At 32.8% G+C, this 16,204-nt stretch overlaps 2 protein-coding genes across 2 annotated transcripts; one reads left to right on the top strand and one right to left on the bottom strand.

Annotated features, from left to right (window-relative positions):
• Positions 1–251: 251 nt before the first annotated feature.
• LOC108917222 lies at positions 252–1,621 on the bottom strand. The gene is made up of 2 exons (XM_018723713.1): positions 1,283–1,621; positions 252–834 (listed from the first exon to the last, which is right to left on the bottom strand). The coding sequence occupies exons 1-2, from the start codon at positions 1,619–1,621 to the stop codon at positions 298–300; spliced, it is 876 nt and encodes a 291-aa protein (XP_018579229.1). The 3' UTR covers positions 252–297.
• A 9,091-nt stretch (positions 1,622–10,712) lies between these two features.
• On the top strand, positions 10,713–13,642 carry LOC108917201 (endocuticle structural glycoprotein SgAbd-2-like). Its single transcript, XM_018723685.1, has 4 exons — positions 10,713–10,796; positions 11,059–11,291; positions 11,386–11,596; positions 13,467–13,642. Exons 1-4 carry the CDS (start codon positions 10,788–10,790, stop codon positions 13,611–13,613), a joined length of 600 nt encoding a protein of 199 aa, XP_018579201.1. The 5' UTR covers positions 10,713–10,787; the 3' UTR covers positions 13,614–13,642.
• The last annotated feature ends 2,562 nt before the right edge of the window (positions 13,643–16,204 follow it).

Below are 16,204 nucleotides of genomic sequence, written 5' to 3'. Positions count from 1 at the left end.
CAGTGCGGAATTTGGTGTGATTCAGGTAATTTTGGTTTATTATAGCAGACTTTTTTAGGGACGTCTGAAACCTATTAAATTTTATTGCTAGGCGTTTTTATACATGTTCGGAAAGACTATACAATAGAAAACAATGGGATGAAAACTCGATACGAATTTTATTAATATTTATTTATACTTTGTACTTAATAGTAAATTACATTATATTAGGTGTAAACCACTGTTGTCTCATTATTATCATGTTGGTCGTAGTTAAATAAAACAGTTGGAGATAACAAAGGTCATACATGTGGACCTTTATTCCAAGATCTCTCCACTATGACTCCAAGTCCCGATTATGAACTTGTTATCCTGCTGGTCGTAACTTGGTGAAACCGCAGTAGGCGTTGGTGAATGTGTCGACGTCATAACTGGTGTTCTGTTGGGAAAAAGATCTTGCCCTTTCCGATATCTTCCCATTTCGGCATCGAATAGAATATTTCCTATCGAATGTTTAACAATGGCACGTGTGTGATCATCAAACTTCATAAGCTGGCTTGCCAGGTATTCACCAAAAAGGACACATTCATTTTTTTCGGTTCTGATTTGTTTTTTCTCCTTAATAGTTTGTAGTATATCCAGTGCGGTGTCTATGCGTGGATCTTCGTGAGCTTGTATTTTGAAGACTGGTTTAGGCGAGGCGAATAACTTTCTACGTTTATTTTTCCCAGCACTTAAACTCTGTGTAGTATCGTCTTCTTCAAGTGCATCTTCATCATCGTCTGTATATTCTTGTTTTTGTGCAATGTTTTGTGCTTCTTCGTTGTCCTCAAAACAATTATTTTCCTCCTGTAACTAAATGAGTAAGTTTTAGTGTGGTGAGTTTCAAAACTACGTGCATATATTGCATCAGGGTTGGTAACAATCTAATCCGTCAGGATCATACTTGGGACTCATTAAGCGTACCTAAATGTAAAATTAAAGGCAAGAGTTTGCTAAATTGGTAGATAACATGAGATACTCCAAAATTTTGAAGCCTCAAGGAAATTTAGTGTGACTTGGAGTGTATCTCCACCATTGGCTTACACATTTGTATGCGAATTCAGTGAATTTTTGCCTTTAATCACTAGCCCGATTTTAGTCAATTTGAGCAAACATCTCAAGAGATATTTGAATAAAAAGTGATATTTTTTTAATAACCAGTGATACAGACTTAAAAAACACCCTGTACATATAATTTGTGATATCAAATTTCGTAAATAAACAACTATCATTTTTTATAGGTAATAAATTTGTTACTTACCAGTACAGTTTCAGTGTTGTGCGATTTCCTCGGCCTAAATTTATCGTTTAAGAACTGCATGGCTTTAAAGGCGAACCATTTCGAGTGATAGACTTCCTCCGATCCCATCCCGGGGCAGGCGGTACCTTCACGACGTCTCTCTCGTCGGTAGGAAGTTAGCAGACTCTCCAGTTTTTTCTTCACCTCGGCAACGTCGCAATTAAACTCATCGGCTATACCCTCATAGACGGCCATTTTCTTTTTCGATAATTTAAAATGTTTGTCTTTCGGGTCCCACAGTATAGGATTGCTTCGATAGCAGTCTATTAATTTTAAACTAAGTTCATCACTCCATTCCATACTAGAAACTTATAATACGCGAATACCGAATTTATACTGGGAATATTCACCGACGACTGGAAAACTCGATGTATGCGGCGAACTCGGACGAGTCGCTACGACTACATTGGAAGTCATTGGAATGTGTTCGGCCATATTGGGTGGCGCATACGCATCAAATCCATCACGGTTGAAGTAGGTACGGACAGCGTTGCCAGATCTCTTTATCTGTATAGTAGGTATTATCTTGTCCGCTGTTTGTTGCTGGGTTGGGAAAATAGTGACTTAAGAAGCGCTAATGTATTAGCAACAATTATTTTTACAATCTAACAAAGCACTGTAGACAAAAAAATAGGTGTGTTGTAACAAACACGACAACAATTTTATTTTTATTTTGTAAAGAACTTGTTTTAAAACGTAGATATAAGTAAATAATTTAGAAATCATATGTTTAGAAAACCAAAATCCGGGATGCTATTTGAAGTTGAAGCTTTGCTTTTCTGTAGGCGTATTATTAGAATGATTAGAAGCCACACAAGCTCAGGCAACCAACATTGTTTACAACGAACAATGACAAATTGTTGCGTCTACGCTCGAGATAATGTAATTGTTCAATAAAATGTAGTGAAAAATACGCCAATTTAAGATGGTGAAACAGATTGTTGTGTTTTAACGTAATCTTAATCTGATTGTTTTAATAATTTTTAATTTTGACAAAATTAAAGACTTTTAAATAAATATTAAGGATAAAAATAAGAATAAAAAATAAAAATGTACAATATTGGTAGATGAGTAGAAAAAATAGAACAGTGGATAATAAATGACCAGTGACCAGTAATTTTTACGTAGTTTTAATAGTAAAAGTTGTTAGTGATTGAAAATACTTAATTTCGGACCATATATTAAGAAAAAATCACTTTAACAATCTTTAAGTACTGTTCAAAAATGAAATCTTGTTTCATAGTTAATTTTTCTAATAATATAAGTTTAGCGATTTGATAAAACAAAGTAAAATCGCATAGGAGTGTTTAAAATATAATTTTTACCGAGTTTAAAATATACACGTCATCTTTCAATTAAGAAAAATATGGCTACTTTGGTAGGAATTTGAAAAATATCATATTTATGGGAGGTATTTTACTGAAATTATCGTACCTGTGGCAACACTGAGCACATGTGCCTTTGCCCGAGTTGCCTCATTGGAATCTCGTACTCTTCCTCGTTATCCCAGCCACGTAGCGGTGTTGCCAACTTGTAGAAATTTTCTAGAGATGAATGAAAAAGGGATTTTTTAGAAAAAAATTAATTTTACTAAGATGATGAATATACAGCGGCTGTATTGCATTGCGCATGACACAGTATTGCAGAAAATGAATGGTAAGGTAAAATAAACTTCTTAAATGATATTTTGTTCCGTATCAATCCTTACACCCTAAACTTAATTTATATGTAACTGAACTACCCTGCACATATTTCTGCAGTGAGAATTTATTTTATTCCATTTATTTAATTACTATTTTCCAAAAAATATGTATTAATGTATAATGGTTGAAATCGTTTGTAGTAATACTTTTAAAAACAACAATAAGTAGCTTTTACAAAGAACAGTTAAAATTTAAAACGGTATATTGTGCTAAAAATATAATTGTTGGCGTCGATAGAGGGAAAACCACACAAATAAATTGCTTCAGTTGCGTTTAGTAGGGGTGTTGTCGCATTGGAAACCATTTGAATAAGTTTAACGTTAGGTTTTATTTTTTTATAAATGGTCTGTACTTCTAGGAACACCAACATACAGCGGCGTTCTTTTTTTTAGAACATGCTGTAAGTAAAAATCGATCCATTTCGACTGGGCTAATTGAACCAGTAATTTACTAACAATCAGCGAACTGTCGTTTGCCAATAAAATGAATACCATTTCGTGATTCGATGCCAATAACAACTTGAAATGTAGTTTTAAGGGCGAAGGTCGCCAGATAATTGCAGTCGGTTTGGCGGATCAACGGAACTACTTAGAAAGATCGGTGAACTGCAATAATGAACCGTTTCAAAACTATCCTCGTTTGCGCCGCTACCGTAGCCACCGTCACGACATTCTCATTATCCTCATGGGTTTTACGGGCATTACCGAATGCTTTTTAAGTTGCCAACGTGAGTTGCTGACGCTCAGGGTCTTCTTGAAGTTACGGTTTGAGTTTAATATGGATATTTGCTGTATCTGCGTAAAATACAGCGAATTTATATTCTCAAAACGTTTTTAAAATGTTATTAGGCAAATATAACATTTTTGGAACGTTTTGAATTCGGATTTGATTAAAATAAAAACAGGGTGTTAATGGACTTACGCCAAAAATTTAAAGGGGTGAAAAATCAGCGAAAACTGAGGTAACTAAATGTCACAAACTTGTATCGAAAGTTTAAGGTCATAGAGAAAAAAACTAATTAAAAATGTGTTTAAAACTGTTTTGGAACTGCTGAAATACATGTATTTTATCGCGGCGAGTATTTGCAAAAAATTCTTAGGTACAATATTTTTCCCGACAAAGGAACGGGCGCAAATCCGGAATTTTACATAAAAATGTTTATTTTTTGCAAAAACTACGAAACTTAGGTATAGGGAAAGCTATTAAAAAATTATAGGTTCTACAGAAAAGCATCTAATGAAATCATAAAACACAGGGTGTTCTATTTGAAAAAGTCCAAATTTTTCAAATTTTAAACTGTCAGGTTTGGCACGATTTTTTTTGCCCCCTGTACATCGCAGGTCAACTTTTGATACGTTTTTTGAAAGAGCCATCTTCACTCTACAGGTCCCGAAAAAAAAATAATTTCTAGCTGTCATACAACCATAATTATGTCAACTACTAGAAGTGACGAAACATAAGAAAAAAAAAATTAAAAGTCGATTATCTCGAAAACTATCAATATTTTAATAGGGATCATAACACAAAGTCCCGTTAATTTTTCACGTAGAATTCGACAATGCCATAAAAAATATAGGTTTCCATTAAAAAAAATTAAGTTGGCACCTGCCCAGGAAAAACTGAACACCCTGTATATGCAAATATATTTTCATTTTGTGCAACTCAGGAAAGTAGGCAACAATGTAGAAAAAAAAATAAGTTATATCTTTTATTAACCTAGATATTGGACTTACGCGCACTAGGTGGACACAGTGTATGTGGTTACTGCATGACGGAGCCTCGTTCACTTTTCTCGATCGCTGGATAGGCCGCTGCAGCCCCTTTAGACTTCTTTTTGTGAAAAGTGTTGTGTATTCCACGAAAGTTCGTGACATCGACCAACTGCGACATCGTATTGCCGAAGCATACGATTCGAGAGGACGTGGCAATGACGTCGAGAACGTGCGTGCGAGCGAATTGAATACGTCGCGCTGAAGCTTGTGTGCAAGTAAATGGTGGGTACGTCGAACATCTTCCATGAAAATCGGCAGTTTTCAAAAGTTGGCTCCTTGCAATGTTGAGGTAAGTCAGATTTTAAAATTATGTGTATGTGCATGCCATGTGGCAAAAATATTTGACGTAAGCTCATTAACACACTGTATTAATTCCTATTCGTACATCCAAGTACCTACTTGGTTAAAATTATAATCTGTGTATTCCCTTCCGCTATCCTGACCGGTGCTTTAATTAAAATCGTGAAAATTACAGTTTTCAGCACTGCACATAGCGGAAACTTTGAATATATCGTTCCATAAAATAATTTAATTAATTTAATTATTTACTTGTCTGCATTTTTGGTTGCCGTATTTAAACTTTTAAATAACTACGCGAATTGGCACAATGGCGGTCGCAGTTTATTAATTTACGAGTTAATTTTAATACGTTACGGAGAAACTTTATAATTATACTGTCAGATGAAATAATTAAACGTATTCGAAGTACATTTGTTAATTAATAGGTGCAATTATGTCGACTATTTACTAATCATTACGTGTGGCAGTTTGGAGTAAGAAAACCATCAATTATAAATATATCAGCTATTTATGCCAACCGAAAAAGAAAGATTTAATAAAAAAATATGCCCTGATTTTAATCAAAACCTAAAATTGTTCAAGTAAAAAAAATATGTAATAAGTATTTGACAGTACGTCACTGGCTTTTTACACCCAGAAACTTTTGGACATATGTCAAGCAGTGGTGGTCCTAGAAATTTTCGTAGTAAAAAAAATTAATTTAAAATTTAGTTTACATTGTAATATAGACATTTAGCATTGTGAAACACATTAAACAGAAAGTGTTAAATTTGTAACGTGCATTTAACTCGACTTTCAAAATTTGTTTGAATACGTGGGATCCGCGCAACTCGCCCCTACATCTGTAAAGTGTTTACAGAGGTGGTCATGGTTAATTTGATCTACAATAATTAACTAGAGAATGGACAGTGTAGTGAATATTTATTTAGCTACTGGAAACTTTTATGTCGTTGGTGATTTAGGGTAATATACTTTTAACAGTTTATCACCATAAAATTTAAAACGTAAAATTTTTGTCAGATTCACTTAACTAATAAAAGTGTAGATCTCTAGATCTTGGCGACGTCCGGAACATTTTCAAAATTACAAAAATGTTTCAAAAATGTTGAAATATATCCATTTTATATGAGTTTTTTACTTATATCTTGGAACCTAAGCATTTTGGAAGAATATTGAAGAGGAAAAAAGTTTTAAGAATTGCATTTTCCACAATATACTTGAAGTTAAAAATGTTAAATTTATTACCGATGCTGCAAAATAGCAATAAATAATTGATGAAGAAAAGGCAAAATAATCAAGTTTCTTGGATAATTTTTTTAAATATTTTAATTGTTTCGAGGGCATTCTAATTTTGGTAAAAAAACTTTAGAGTATAATAAAACAACACACCAAATTTCATTAAAATCGGTTCGATAGTTTTCGCAATTATATTTATTTATTTATTTCAATACTGTGTACCTAAATTTTTCCGCCCTGGCTGATATGGAAGTGAAGAGCCGCTACTGATGTCAAGTGATATCTATCTATTATTTAACTATTTCATATGTGGGAACAATTATTTATTGTTTTCTGGTATACTTTCAATTAATTTAATTACAATGTTAACAGGCTGTCTCTCAAAAAAGATTTAATGACCTCCATTAAAAGAAAGCTCCGCCTATTTTTAAGTATATCATCAGGTACAATCTAGTAACTATTCATAATTGACTTTCTAATAGTAAGTATTGGTAGGTATGTGGGCAGGTGAGGACGGTTGCTTGTCTTTTTTTTATTATTATTAAAATAATTCTAAGTATACATTCTTCGTTTTATTTCAAACACCCTGTATACTGCATTTAAGAAAGTTTGTATAAACCTATGTATATCCGAAAAGCTTAGTTTTCGAGATATAGGGTGTTAAACATTTTAAGTAACGTAAAAATTAGACAACTAAATACCTCTGAAGATGTTTAACGTAAAGTATTCCATGGCTGATCCTTTTGGCAATAGTTTATTGAATTAATTTCTAGTTTTTTTCTATTTTTATTCAGATAATTATTTGCACAAAATCAATAGAACACAACACAAATTTGTGTTCTTTAAAAAAGACCAATTTAACTTTTCCTTCTCTCCGAATAATATAAACAATTCTATTCTTACTTACAAATGCAGTGATCCATACCGCGCTGCCGATTAATTTATTCCCCGTTTGCATTAATGGGTTGTAAATTGGTTTCTGTTTCGCAATTATTGATGCTAAGTAAACACCACGCCGAATGCCTTAAAATATTCACCGATCCACTAAAATGATTAGGTATAATTTATGGTACCAATTATCGGGGCCTGTAAAATTTATGGGTAGCAGTATGTAATGCCGCAGCATTAAAATCGCTCGTGGAACCGATGGGTAATTATTAAGTAACACACCCATATTATATTCCTAGACGCAGGCATACTGATAAAAATAATGGTATATGGCAACCGTTTTTACGCACAAAAACGTTGAGTGAAATTGCACAAGCGCTTTAATATACATTTACTGCTAGTAGATTGGGATACCTGCTTGTAGACATCGAATAAAATCGAGATTTCAATACTTAAAATCATATATTTGAATTTCTCAATTTTTTTTTTTAACCAATATGCATAAATAAATGCTAAAAGCTCCAACAGAAACTTGGCTACAGCGCACGAGTATGCTGGGTTTATTATTTGTAAGTTGGCAGTCCTTGTCATGTATACAGGTATACATTATGCTATCTGATCGCTCGCACAGCTGATTGCTTTAACCTATAAAATGTCGGATGAAGAATAGAGTCGGTACAAAGGAAAATTTGTGACCAAAAGGGGAATTAGAACAGAAATAGCAAAAGCAGGAAAAAAGCTGTTGAAGAGAAGATTGTGGAACCAGAACCTCCGCACACCATTCGAGGGCATCAACTAATCGACATACAGTACATGGCTCATACTGCTATTTCTGCAAAGAACTTTTACGTATTTTAGATTATCTGCAAACTGTTATCAGAAAGTGTTTCGTGTGGAAAAGTTTAAATATGACTTAGTTACATGCACAAGTACCTAACATCCCACTACTATGATGAACTTCTGTGAATACAAATATTCCTTATAAGACAAGGATTTAAAGTGAATGCATTTATGAAAGAATAATACAATTTGTAGTAATATACTGTGAATACTGTAAATATTCTAAAAAATATACTGAAATTATTGATGTTACTTTTAAAATGAAAATGATATTAAAAATGTCATAATTTATCAAAATGTAATTATATTCAAAACATATTCTGTCACTCTTAAAACTTAAAAAGTGAAAAAATCACTGGAAAAGGGCATTATAATAACATTATAATAAAAGTTTTCCCTAAATCACTAGATCTAGTGAAATGGCAACACCTGGCAACACTGTAATTTATTTCTCTGCAAAATGTGCGGTAACCTACTTTTTTCTTTCTCTCATCTATTAATTAATGATTCAGGTAAATGTTTTATGTTTTTTTCACTCACTATTTGTCAAATATCTATGTCAAATATTCAAATTTTTGTCATTAATTGAAAACAAAAACAAATAAATCGATATATAAATCGAGAATAATTCACAGAAATTGATTTCGCATTGCTAAAAAATATCTCAATAATACAAAATTGCTGCATTTTTTCTAGCACCTTATTCTCTTTAAGAAATATTCGAAGTCGCCACCTAAACAGAAATCTTCATCCTCGACACCTTGATGGTGCAATTATATTTAACGCTAGTTAAAATTGTCTGCATCATTGACATTTTAAAAGCACATTAGAGCGCCATTTTAAGTTTTAATTGAATAAATTGTCGTGACAGTCACTCTTGTTATAAGTGACTTACGATGTTTCCTTGAACGCAGGATATTTAGAATAAAGTACGAGAATAATTAATCTCTAATAATATATCCGCAAAAAATAAGAAAAACCCTTAATTAATTTAATTTGATAGGAACGCGGAAAACTAGTAAATTATGATGAGCTATCTAAATATAGCAGAGTTATGCGAAACTTAAAAAAATATTAGATAGACCCTAATTGATTGATCTTAATCTCAGTTTTTCGGGGCCACTCTTTTTATAAAAATAGACACTGGCTGGTACTTTAAAATTATAATTTTTGAAAAAAACTAAATTGCAAATTGATAAATGTAATCTAATTGTTTTAAAAATAAAAAAAAAATAATGTTAACTTTAAAAATTTACTGTAGCCGTCCTAATCAACCGATTTCAATTTTTCAAAAACCATTTGAAATGTTGAGCGGTCTTTTCTATATGAAAAATTTTTCAAGTATCTAGATGCTTTATTTGAGGCAAAATGTTGCACAATTTTGAAAATTCGAAAAATTTGTTTCACTTTTTTTAAAAAATTATTTTGCGAAAACTATCGAACCGATTTTAATGAAATTTGGTCTGTTGTTTTATTATACTCTAAAGTTTTTTTTTACCAAAATTTGAATGCCCTTGGAGCAATTAAAATATTTTTAAAAAATTATCCAAAAAACTTGATTATTTTGTCTTTTTTCATCAATTATTGCTACTTTGCAACATCGGTAATAAATTTAAACATTTTTAACTTACAGTATATTGTGTAAAATTCAATTCTAAAACGTTTTTCCTCTTCAATATTCTTCCAAAATGCATAGATTCCAAGATATAAGTAAAAAACTCGGATAAAATAGGTATTTTTCAAAATCTTTTAAACATTTTTGCAATTTTGAAAATATTCCGGACCGCGCCCAGATCTAGGGATCTACACTTTTATTATGTACTGAAGGTTTTCCAGCAAAAATTCTCGCAAATAGAGAAAATTATACCAACTTTTCAAATATTTCAACAAAATCCTTATTTCCTTGTTAAAAGTTAGTTTCCTGCAAGTTCTGAATTGCTTAATAATTCTGGTAAAATAAGAGCAAGTTCTCAAATCTAAATATGTAGTTAATATATTAAATATTGCCAAGCCAATAGATAGTTGTAGCTATTTGTAGGTACTCTAATTTAAAACCTGTTTAAATGAATCGAAAAGCAATTTGTTATAATTGGAGAACAATATATTTTCCCAAGAGAGTATAAAACAGCAATATCCAAAGTCTTGCACTTAACTAACTTCAATTTAATTTCCATTTGAATTGTCTATTACAATATAGGATCCGATAAGTACTATAAAATGCGTTTTTACATTAATTTTTACATTATCTTCGCTCACGTGGTTAAGACAACGTTGCATTTTCGTTTGTATAAGTTTCATGCCAATTTTTAATAAACCGACTGTAGTAACATTCGAACTAGATTTAGGTGCTAAAACACGAATAAATTTATCTAACATCTTTATGGCGCGGTTCGATTGAGACGTATCCATAATTCAAAGGTGCTATTACAAAATTCACAAAACGATACAGATGTTACACCTGTTTACGATACTTACCCACTTAATATTAACGACATATTGACCTTTGAAGGTGTAATTAATAAAATACGGATCCAATTGCTCGAGTACCTGCCACGATCGCCTTGAGATGCGTTGCGAAATTTTCAGGGTACGCATATCTGTAACATGTCGTCTTCTTACTTTGAATCGTCCCGATGTGATTCTTCGAACCATCTTCGCGTATAAAAGGGGAAAGTACGGTTTAATTGGTATCATTTGGTTTTTATCCACGATCATTCAAGCACCACCATGAAATATGTAAGTAGAGAGATACTAATGCAAGTTGCTTAGCTGGGGGGGTTACGAAAATTTTGCGAAATTGTCGGATTTGATTTAATAGTTTTGAAAAAGCATCAGATGGATGAGACTTATATTAGTTAATTTACTAACATTTTTTGAAGTATTATTTAAGTGTTTTTGTGCTTTCATTCATTTCTAAATTATAAAAAAATGGGACATTGATATTTGATCGAAAAAATTTAAACGTTGTGTGATAAATTAACAATTTTTTTTCTTTCAGTTCGCCGTACTTTTCTTCGTCGCAGCCACCTCGGCCGGTCGTCTTGAAAATGTCTATCTTCCTCCTAGTAGTTCCGGCTCAGCTGGGGGAAGTGGCAGTTTTCTGAACACCCCTGTAAAATCTGCCTCTGGTGGTGCAGGCCCTGTCAGCGCTTACAGCGGTCCCACTGCTGCCCCTGTAGCTATCCTCCGACTCAACAATGACAACAACGGTGATGGAACTTACAACTTCGAGTGAGTATTTCGTTTTTCCAAGTCAATGCAAAGAAAACCCGCTGTAATAAGTTCAATCAAATATTCTTGGATTGATACTAATTGATATTTTTAGTTTCGAGACCGAAAACCGCATCTCCCAGCAAGAAACGGGTCACGTTGCTGGAGCAGGAGCTGATGCCGCTGTTATAGCTCAAGGATCTTACTCTTTCGTAGCTCCTGATGGCCAAGCTTACACCGTCAACTACGTTGCCGATGAAAACGGTTTCCAACCCCAAGGAGCTCACATCCCCACAGCACCACCAGTACCAGAAGAAATTCTTAAGGTAAGGCTACTCGAACTGATAAAAAAAGTAATACATAGCGTTTACAAAGTCAGAGATTGACTTATCACATTGATACCATGAAAACTTTTTTGGGACCGCTGGCTCCACCGATAGTGCTGCCTCCGTTTACAAGTGAGGCATTTCAGTATGTTTATTCGCACTTATTAATACACACAGTGTAGTTTCACAAAAAAAGCGGACGACACCCCATCTACGGCTACAACTATTCACCCCTTTTTATGTAATATGTAAGTTGGGGACGATCCCAGAAGTCCTCAATAAGTTTTAACAACTTTAATTACTATTGATATTAAACAGCAATTTGCAATTTCAAGATATTACTAATGCAAAGTTTGTGCACATTCTGTATATTGGTACCTGTGCAACCATGACAATGACATTTATAAAAAAAACAGGGTTAAGAGATCCTTTCGTTTCAATCTAATTGCAACTGCGAACTGTTGCAAAAACATTAATAGATTTTTTTCTACCGTATAACATACCTTTCGATTTGCAAAATATTGCGGGTCGCAGTCAAATAATCTAAGCTGAAGAGGCGGATACTTCTAGAATGTAGAACATCCATTTAGATAGCTTTTAAGCAACGACTGTGAAAAGTAACACTTGCATCATAAGTGGAAATTTTATTTCAAGACGTGATAAAATAATAATTATATTTATAGCTGAATCTTTAATAAAAAAAAAATATGTCTGATGTAACTAAAATATACGGGGTTGATAAACAATAAGTATAGGTAAAACTAATTTCTGGTCTAACAGAAAGTTGAGCAAATTAATGGGTATTCCTGAATTATATTTCCAGAAAAATCCACGAACTTCTTACATACAGCATGTTGAGATTTGATCTAGAATACTCCTCCCGAATTTTAGTACCTATATTATATGATTTCAATGACAATTTTTTTATATACAACATGTCTTCATGCATCTATAGAACCGAAAACGACAATGAGGGTTTTGAAAGGTGATTTTTCGTTAAATTATATTAGAGATTATTTTACGAAAAACTAATTATGAAGCATCAATACCCTTTAAAACTATGGTGTTTTAACGTTTCACTTATTTATTAATGTTTCATGTAGTCGAAGATTTTCAAAAGGCAAATATTTGTTGCTGTTCAAAAATTTAGAATGCCCTGAAGGTACTTGAAAATAGTAAAACATCATAGAGTAAAGTTCTAAACCTCACTGTTAATTTTTATGGATTATAGAAACTCAATAATAATGCTTGATATATGAGAGTTTTGGGTGGTACTGAATCCAAGCTACGTTGTCAGATTTTCGATAAAAAAATCTCTAATACCATTTCGCAAAAAATCACTCTTCAAAGAAATCGTCATAGGCTGTGTAGTGCCACTTAAGCATTAAGGCACCCTGTATATATAAAAAAACAGCTATCAAAATAGTACCACACATTAAAATTTGATAGGTGAGCTATGTATCAAATCTGAACACTGTATGTTTACAATATTGAAACAAGTTACTATCAAATGGATACATCGCAGTACGCAGATAATTATGGATCCTACAGGGTGACCAACCGTAGTAGAAAAGATTTACTTTATAGATTGAACATTGTTGTATTAGTACAATTTTTCAAACCTGTTTGCTTCTTAACTTAGTATTGATGTCTTTTTATATAGTGTATGTATCTATTACTTATTTGTTAAAGGTTATAGACACACTTTTTTATATTATTCAATTTTTCCTGATAAAGAAACTGTTACTAATGTTCTTGATTCTAATCGTTTTCACATGTATCTACCAATAGAGAGATAAAAAATATCATATTCAAAAACTGAGCATAGCAACATATTTTCACTGTATCACTGTATTTATTTTTTTTATAGGCCCTGGAACAAAATGCTGCTGACGAAGCTGCCGGTATCGTCGATGACGGTCAGTACCGTCCTGATCCCTCAGAAGCCGCCGCAAGCAGACAGTACTTAGCCCCCAAGCCCAGTGGTAGCCAACAGAATGGCGGTTATAGATATTAGACTGAGGTAGCTTGTTGTTAAATAGGTACATAATGATAACGTTTGTTAAAATATTTATTGCGCTTTTGTTTAATTTGTTTAAACTTAAGTTAAGTGTAGTCAGAAAAAAATAAATAAATACTTCATGGTACTATAACATATTTTATTTAAGGATTGAGTTAGTTAGGGCGAGGTGACACTTATATCCAGTAACCCTATCATATTTATTTACAACAAATGAGCATTTCGTAATTGATTGTATATAAAGCAGAAATTAGAGTTTGTGTCGTACTGGTCAGGTATTCGTTCCTGGTTATTGAACTGCAAGTACCAGGGTAGACGTTCGGTCCCGTTCTTTGAGGGGTCCTATAGTGAAGTCTACCTAGCGTCTGGACAATTGGCTTTCTTAGATACAGCCCATTTTTTTATTGAAATTTGATTGAATTTTCCGAAATTCGAAATTGCTCTGTGGACAGCATCGGCTTCCCGTGGTGAGTCTGCTGGTCCTCTAGAGTTTGCGGGCAACTGGTAGCATCTTCGGCAATTTTGGAAACATATCCGCGGCTCCTGCTTACAAGTTCTTCTGTGCATTTTGCAGGCATGTGTATGATGTGAAACAATTTTTTTCTGGATTCTGAGAATCATACACTACTTTCACTGCAATACAATTCCGTGAGTAACTGTGTATCATTCTCTGTCCTAAATACATCACTTAATTTCTTAGAATTACCTCGAACTTCAGTATCACGTCATCAGTTGAATGACAGGATATTTTTTTAATACAGGGTCACTTAATATGTCTTCTGGGTTACCATATTTTCCCCGAACTCAGTATTGATACCTACATTGTAAATAAATACGAAATAATATGCAGCATCTTTAAGAACCGTATTTCATTTCATAAACTGTATTTACTAGCTAGGATTAGTTTCATTTTAAAAGAGAATGGTATTCACATTTTTTCTTTATTAATTTTCACTTGTGAATACACAACGAGCTAAATAAAATCATACATTTTACATCAAAAACATCAATCAACAGCACTGTAGCAGAATTTTAAATGAATAGAGAAATAAATTAAGATACGTTGCAAATAAACAGTTTCAGACGTATTTATAATATGTCGTAACACTTTCATTAGTTGAAGAATATTAAAATTAAGTAACATCTGGGTAATATAATCAGACAAATTCAGATACTGGACATTGTAGTATGTTGTAATTTGGTTTATCATCTCGAGCTCTTGAAATATTACATATTAAACGATCATGCGTTACCGATTTTGGTTATATAGGGTGATATAAAATTTTGGTATTATGTCTGGCCGACTCAAACAAAATATATTAAAAAACAAATATCACTTGTACGCCTCTGAAAAACTGGCTGAGTGGATTTAGGCAAGAACTCATATCTACCGAGCAATAGCGTATCAATAAAACAGGAATATAGACTTACCAAAAACCTGACAAATTACAGTTATATATCAATTTTTGTAATAACACATATCGATTTTTCGGCAAGGCTAACAGGCAATGACATCAACAATATCACAAGCATAATTCGTGAGCATCTGGATAAGTGGATCATACAGTGTCCAATTTATTTTTTTACTGCTAATTTTTGCAATCAATATTAAAACCTTAGCATTTTTCAATAGGTAATGAATTATTTGATTATTTTGATTGGATCTTACTGAATTTATTCCATTTGGTTCCACACTATATACAGGTTGATTCACAATTTATCCAAACAAATTTGGGAATAGATTCGGCATGAGAAATGGAGTCAACATCGTAATTTTTTTTGTAAAATCCTTATAGTCTCCGAAAAAAAATTAATGAAGTTGTAGTACTTTCAACCATTACATAGTTGGACAACTGTAGTCCCTAATGTCATTCGTAATACGCGTTCAGTGACTCCGAATACTGAAATCCGATTTTACAATCGTCGTTGCAATAGTGTTTACAATAGTTTTTTAGTAGTTAGTCTCAAAAATGGCTTGCGTGTATAGCAACTCGGAGTTGATGGATATCGTTTTAATTTGTGGTGAAGCAAGGTAACATTTGTGTTAGTTCGTAGAAACTAAGTAACACGGGCCCAAATGTGTTTACACGTCGGTGGACACAATTTTGAACAGTTGCAACATAAGGTATGTCATATTAGTTTGAAGTTGAATTTGCTGATATAAAATAGGTGCTATAAAATTATATTTATTTTTTTCCTTCCGAAATTCTTTCAAGTTTTTGTCCGTTTTTATCACACCTTGCCGCCATGCCAGTCGCATTGTGCGATGTCAGGTTTTATAGTGGACCAGTATCCAGTACCGTGCAGAAATGTATTTTTAAATCATTTTCGAACTGCCCTTTTTGATTTTTTCTTTACAAAATTGTATTTGTAAGAGTCCCCTGTACATCAAAAAAAATTTTTTTTGGATAAGTTCTGAATCACCCTGTATACAAATATTTTATTTACCAATATGTATTTTTTATTGCAGTTTTTGTGTAAATGTAAACATTTTATTTTATGTATGGAAACAGGTAAAGGTAGCTCATCTAAAGAACGTGGAGTATTGCAAGGGTCTATACTAGAGCCCCTGTTATGTAGCATTTATA

Source organism: Anoplophora glabripennis, unplaced genomic scaffold (assembly GCF_000390285.2).
Source record: "Anoplophora glabripennis isolate ALB-LARVAE unplaced genomic scaffold, Agla_2.0 scaffold41, whole genome shotgun sequence".
NCBI lineage: Eukaryota > Metazoa > Arthropoda > Insecta > Coleoptera > Cerambycidae > Anoplophora > Anoplophora glabripennis.
The sequence above is the reverse complement of the archived record's forward strand: the minus strand, read 5'-3'. Positions and strand labels throughout refer to the sequence as shown.

Bases quoted from the DNA above. Each gene is read 5' to 3' on its own strand.
- LOC108917222 (XM_018723713.1), bottom strand. From the start codon at position 1,621: ATGGAATGGAGTGATGAACTTAGTTTAAAATTAATAGACTGCTATCGA. The intron at 835-1,282 runs GTAAGTAACAAA...TTACTCATTTAG, and splicing joins ACAACACTGAAACTGTACTG to TTACAGGAGGAAAATAATTG.
- LOC108917201 (XM_018723685.1), top strand. The intron at 11,292-11,385 runs GTGAGTATTTCG...TGATATTTTTAG, and splicing joins GATGGAACTTACAACTTCGA to TTTCGAGACCGAAAACCGCA. The intron at 11,597-13,466 runs GTAAGGCTACTC...TTTTTTTTATAG, and splicing joins TACCAGAAGAAATTCTTAAG to GCCCTGGAACAAAATGCTGC.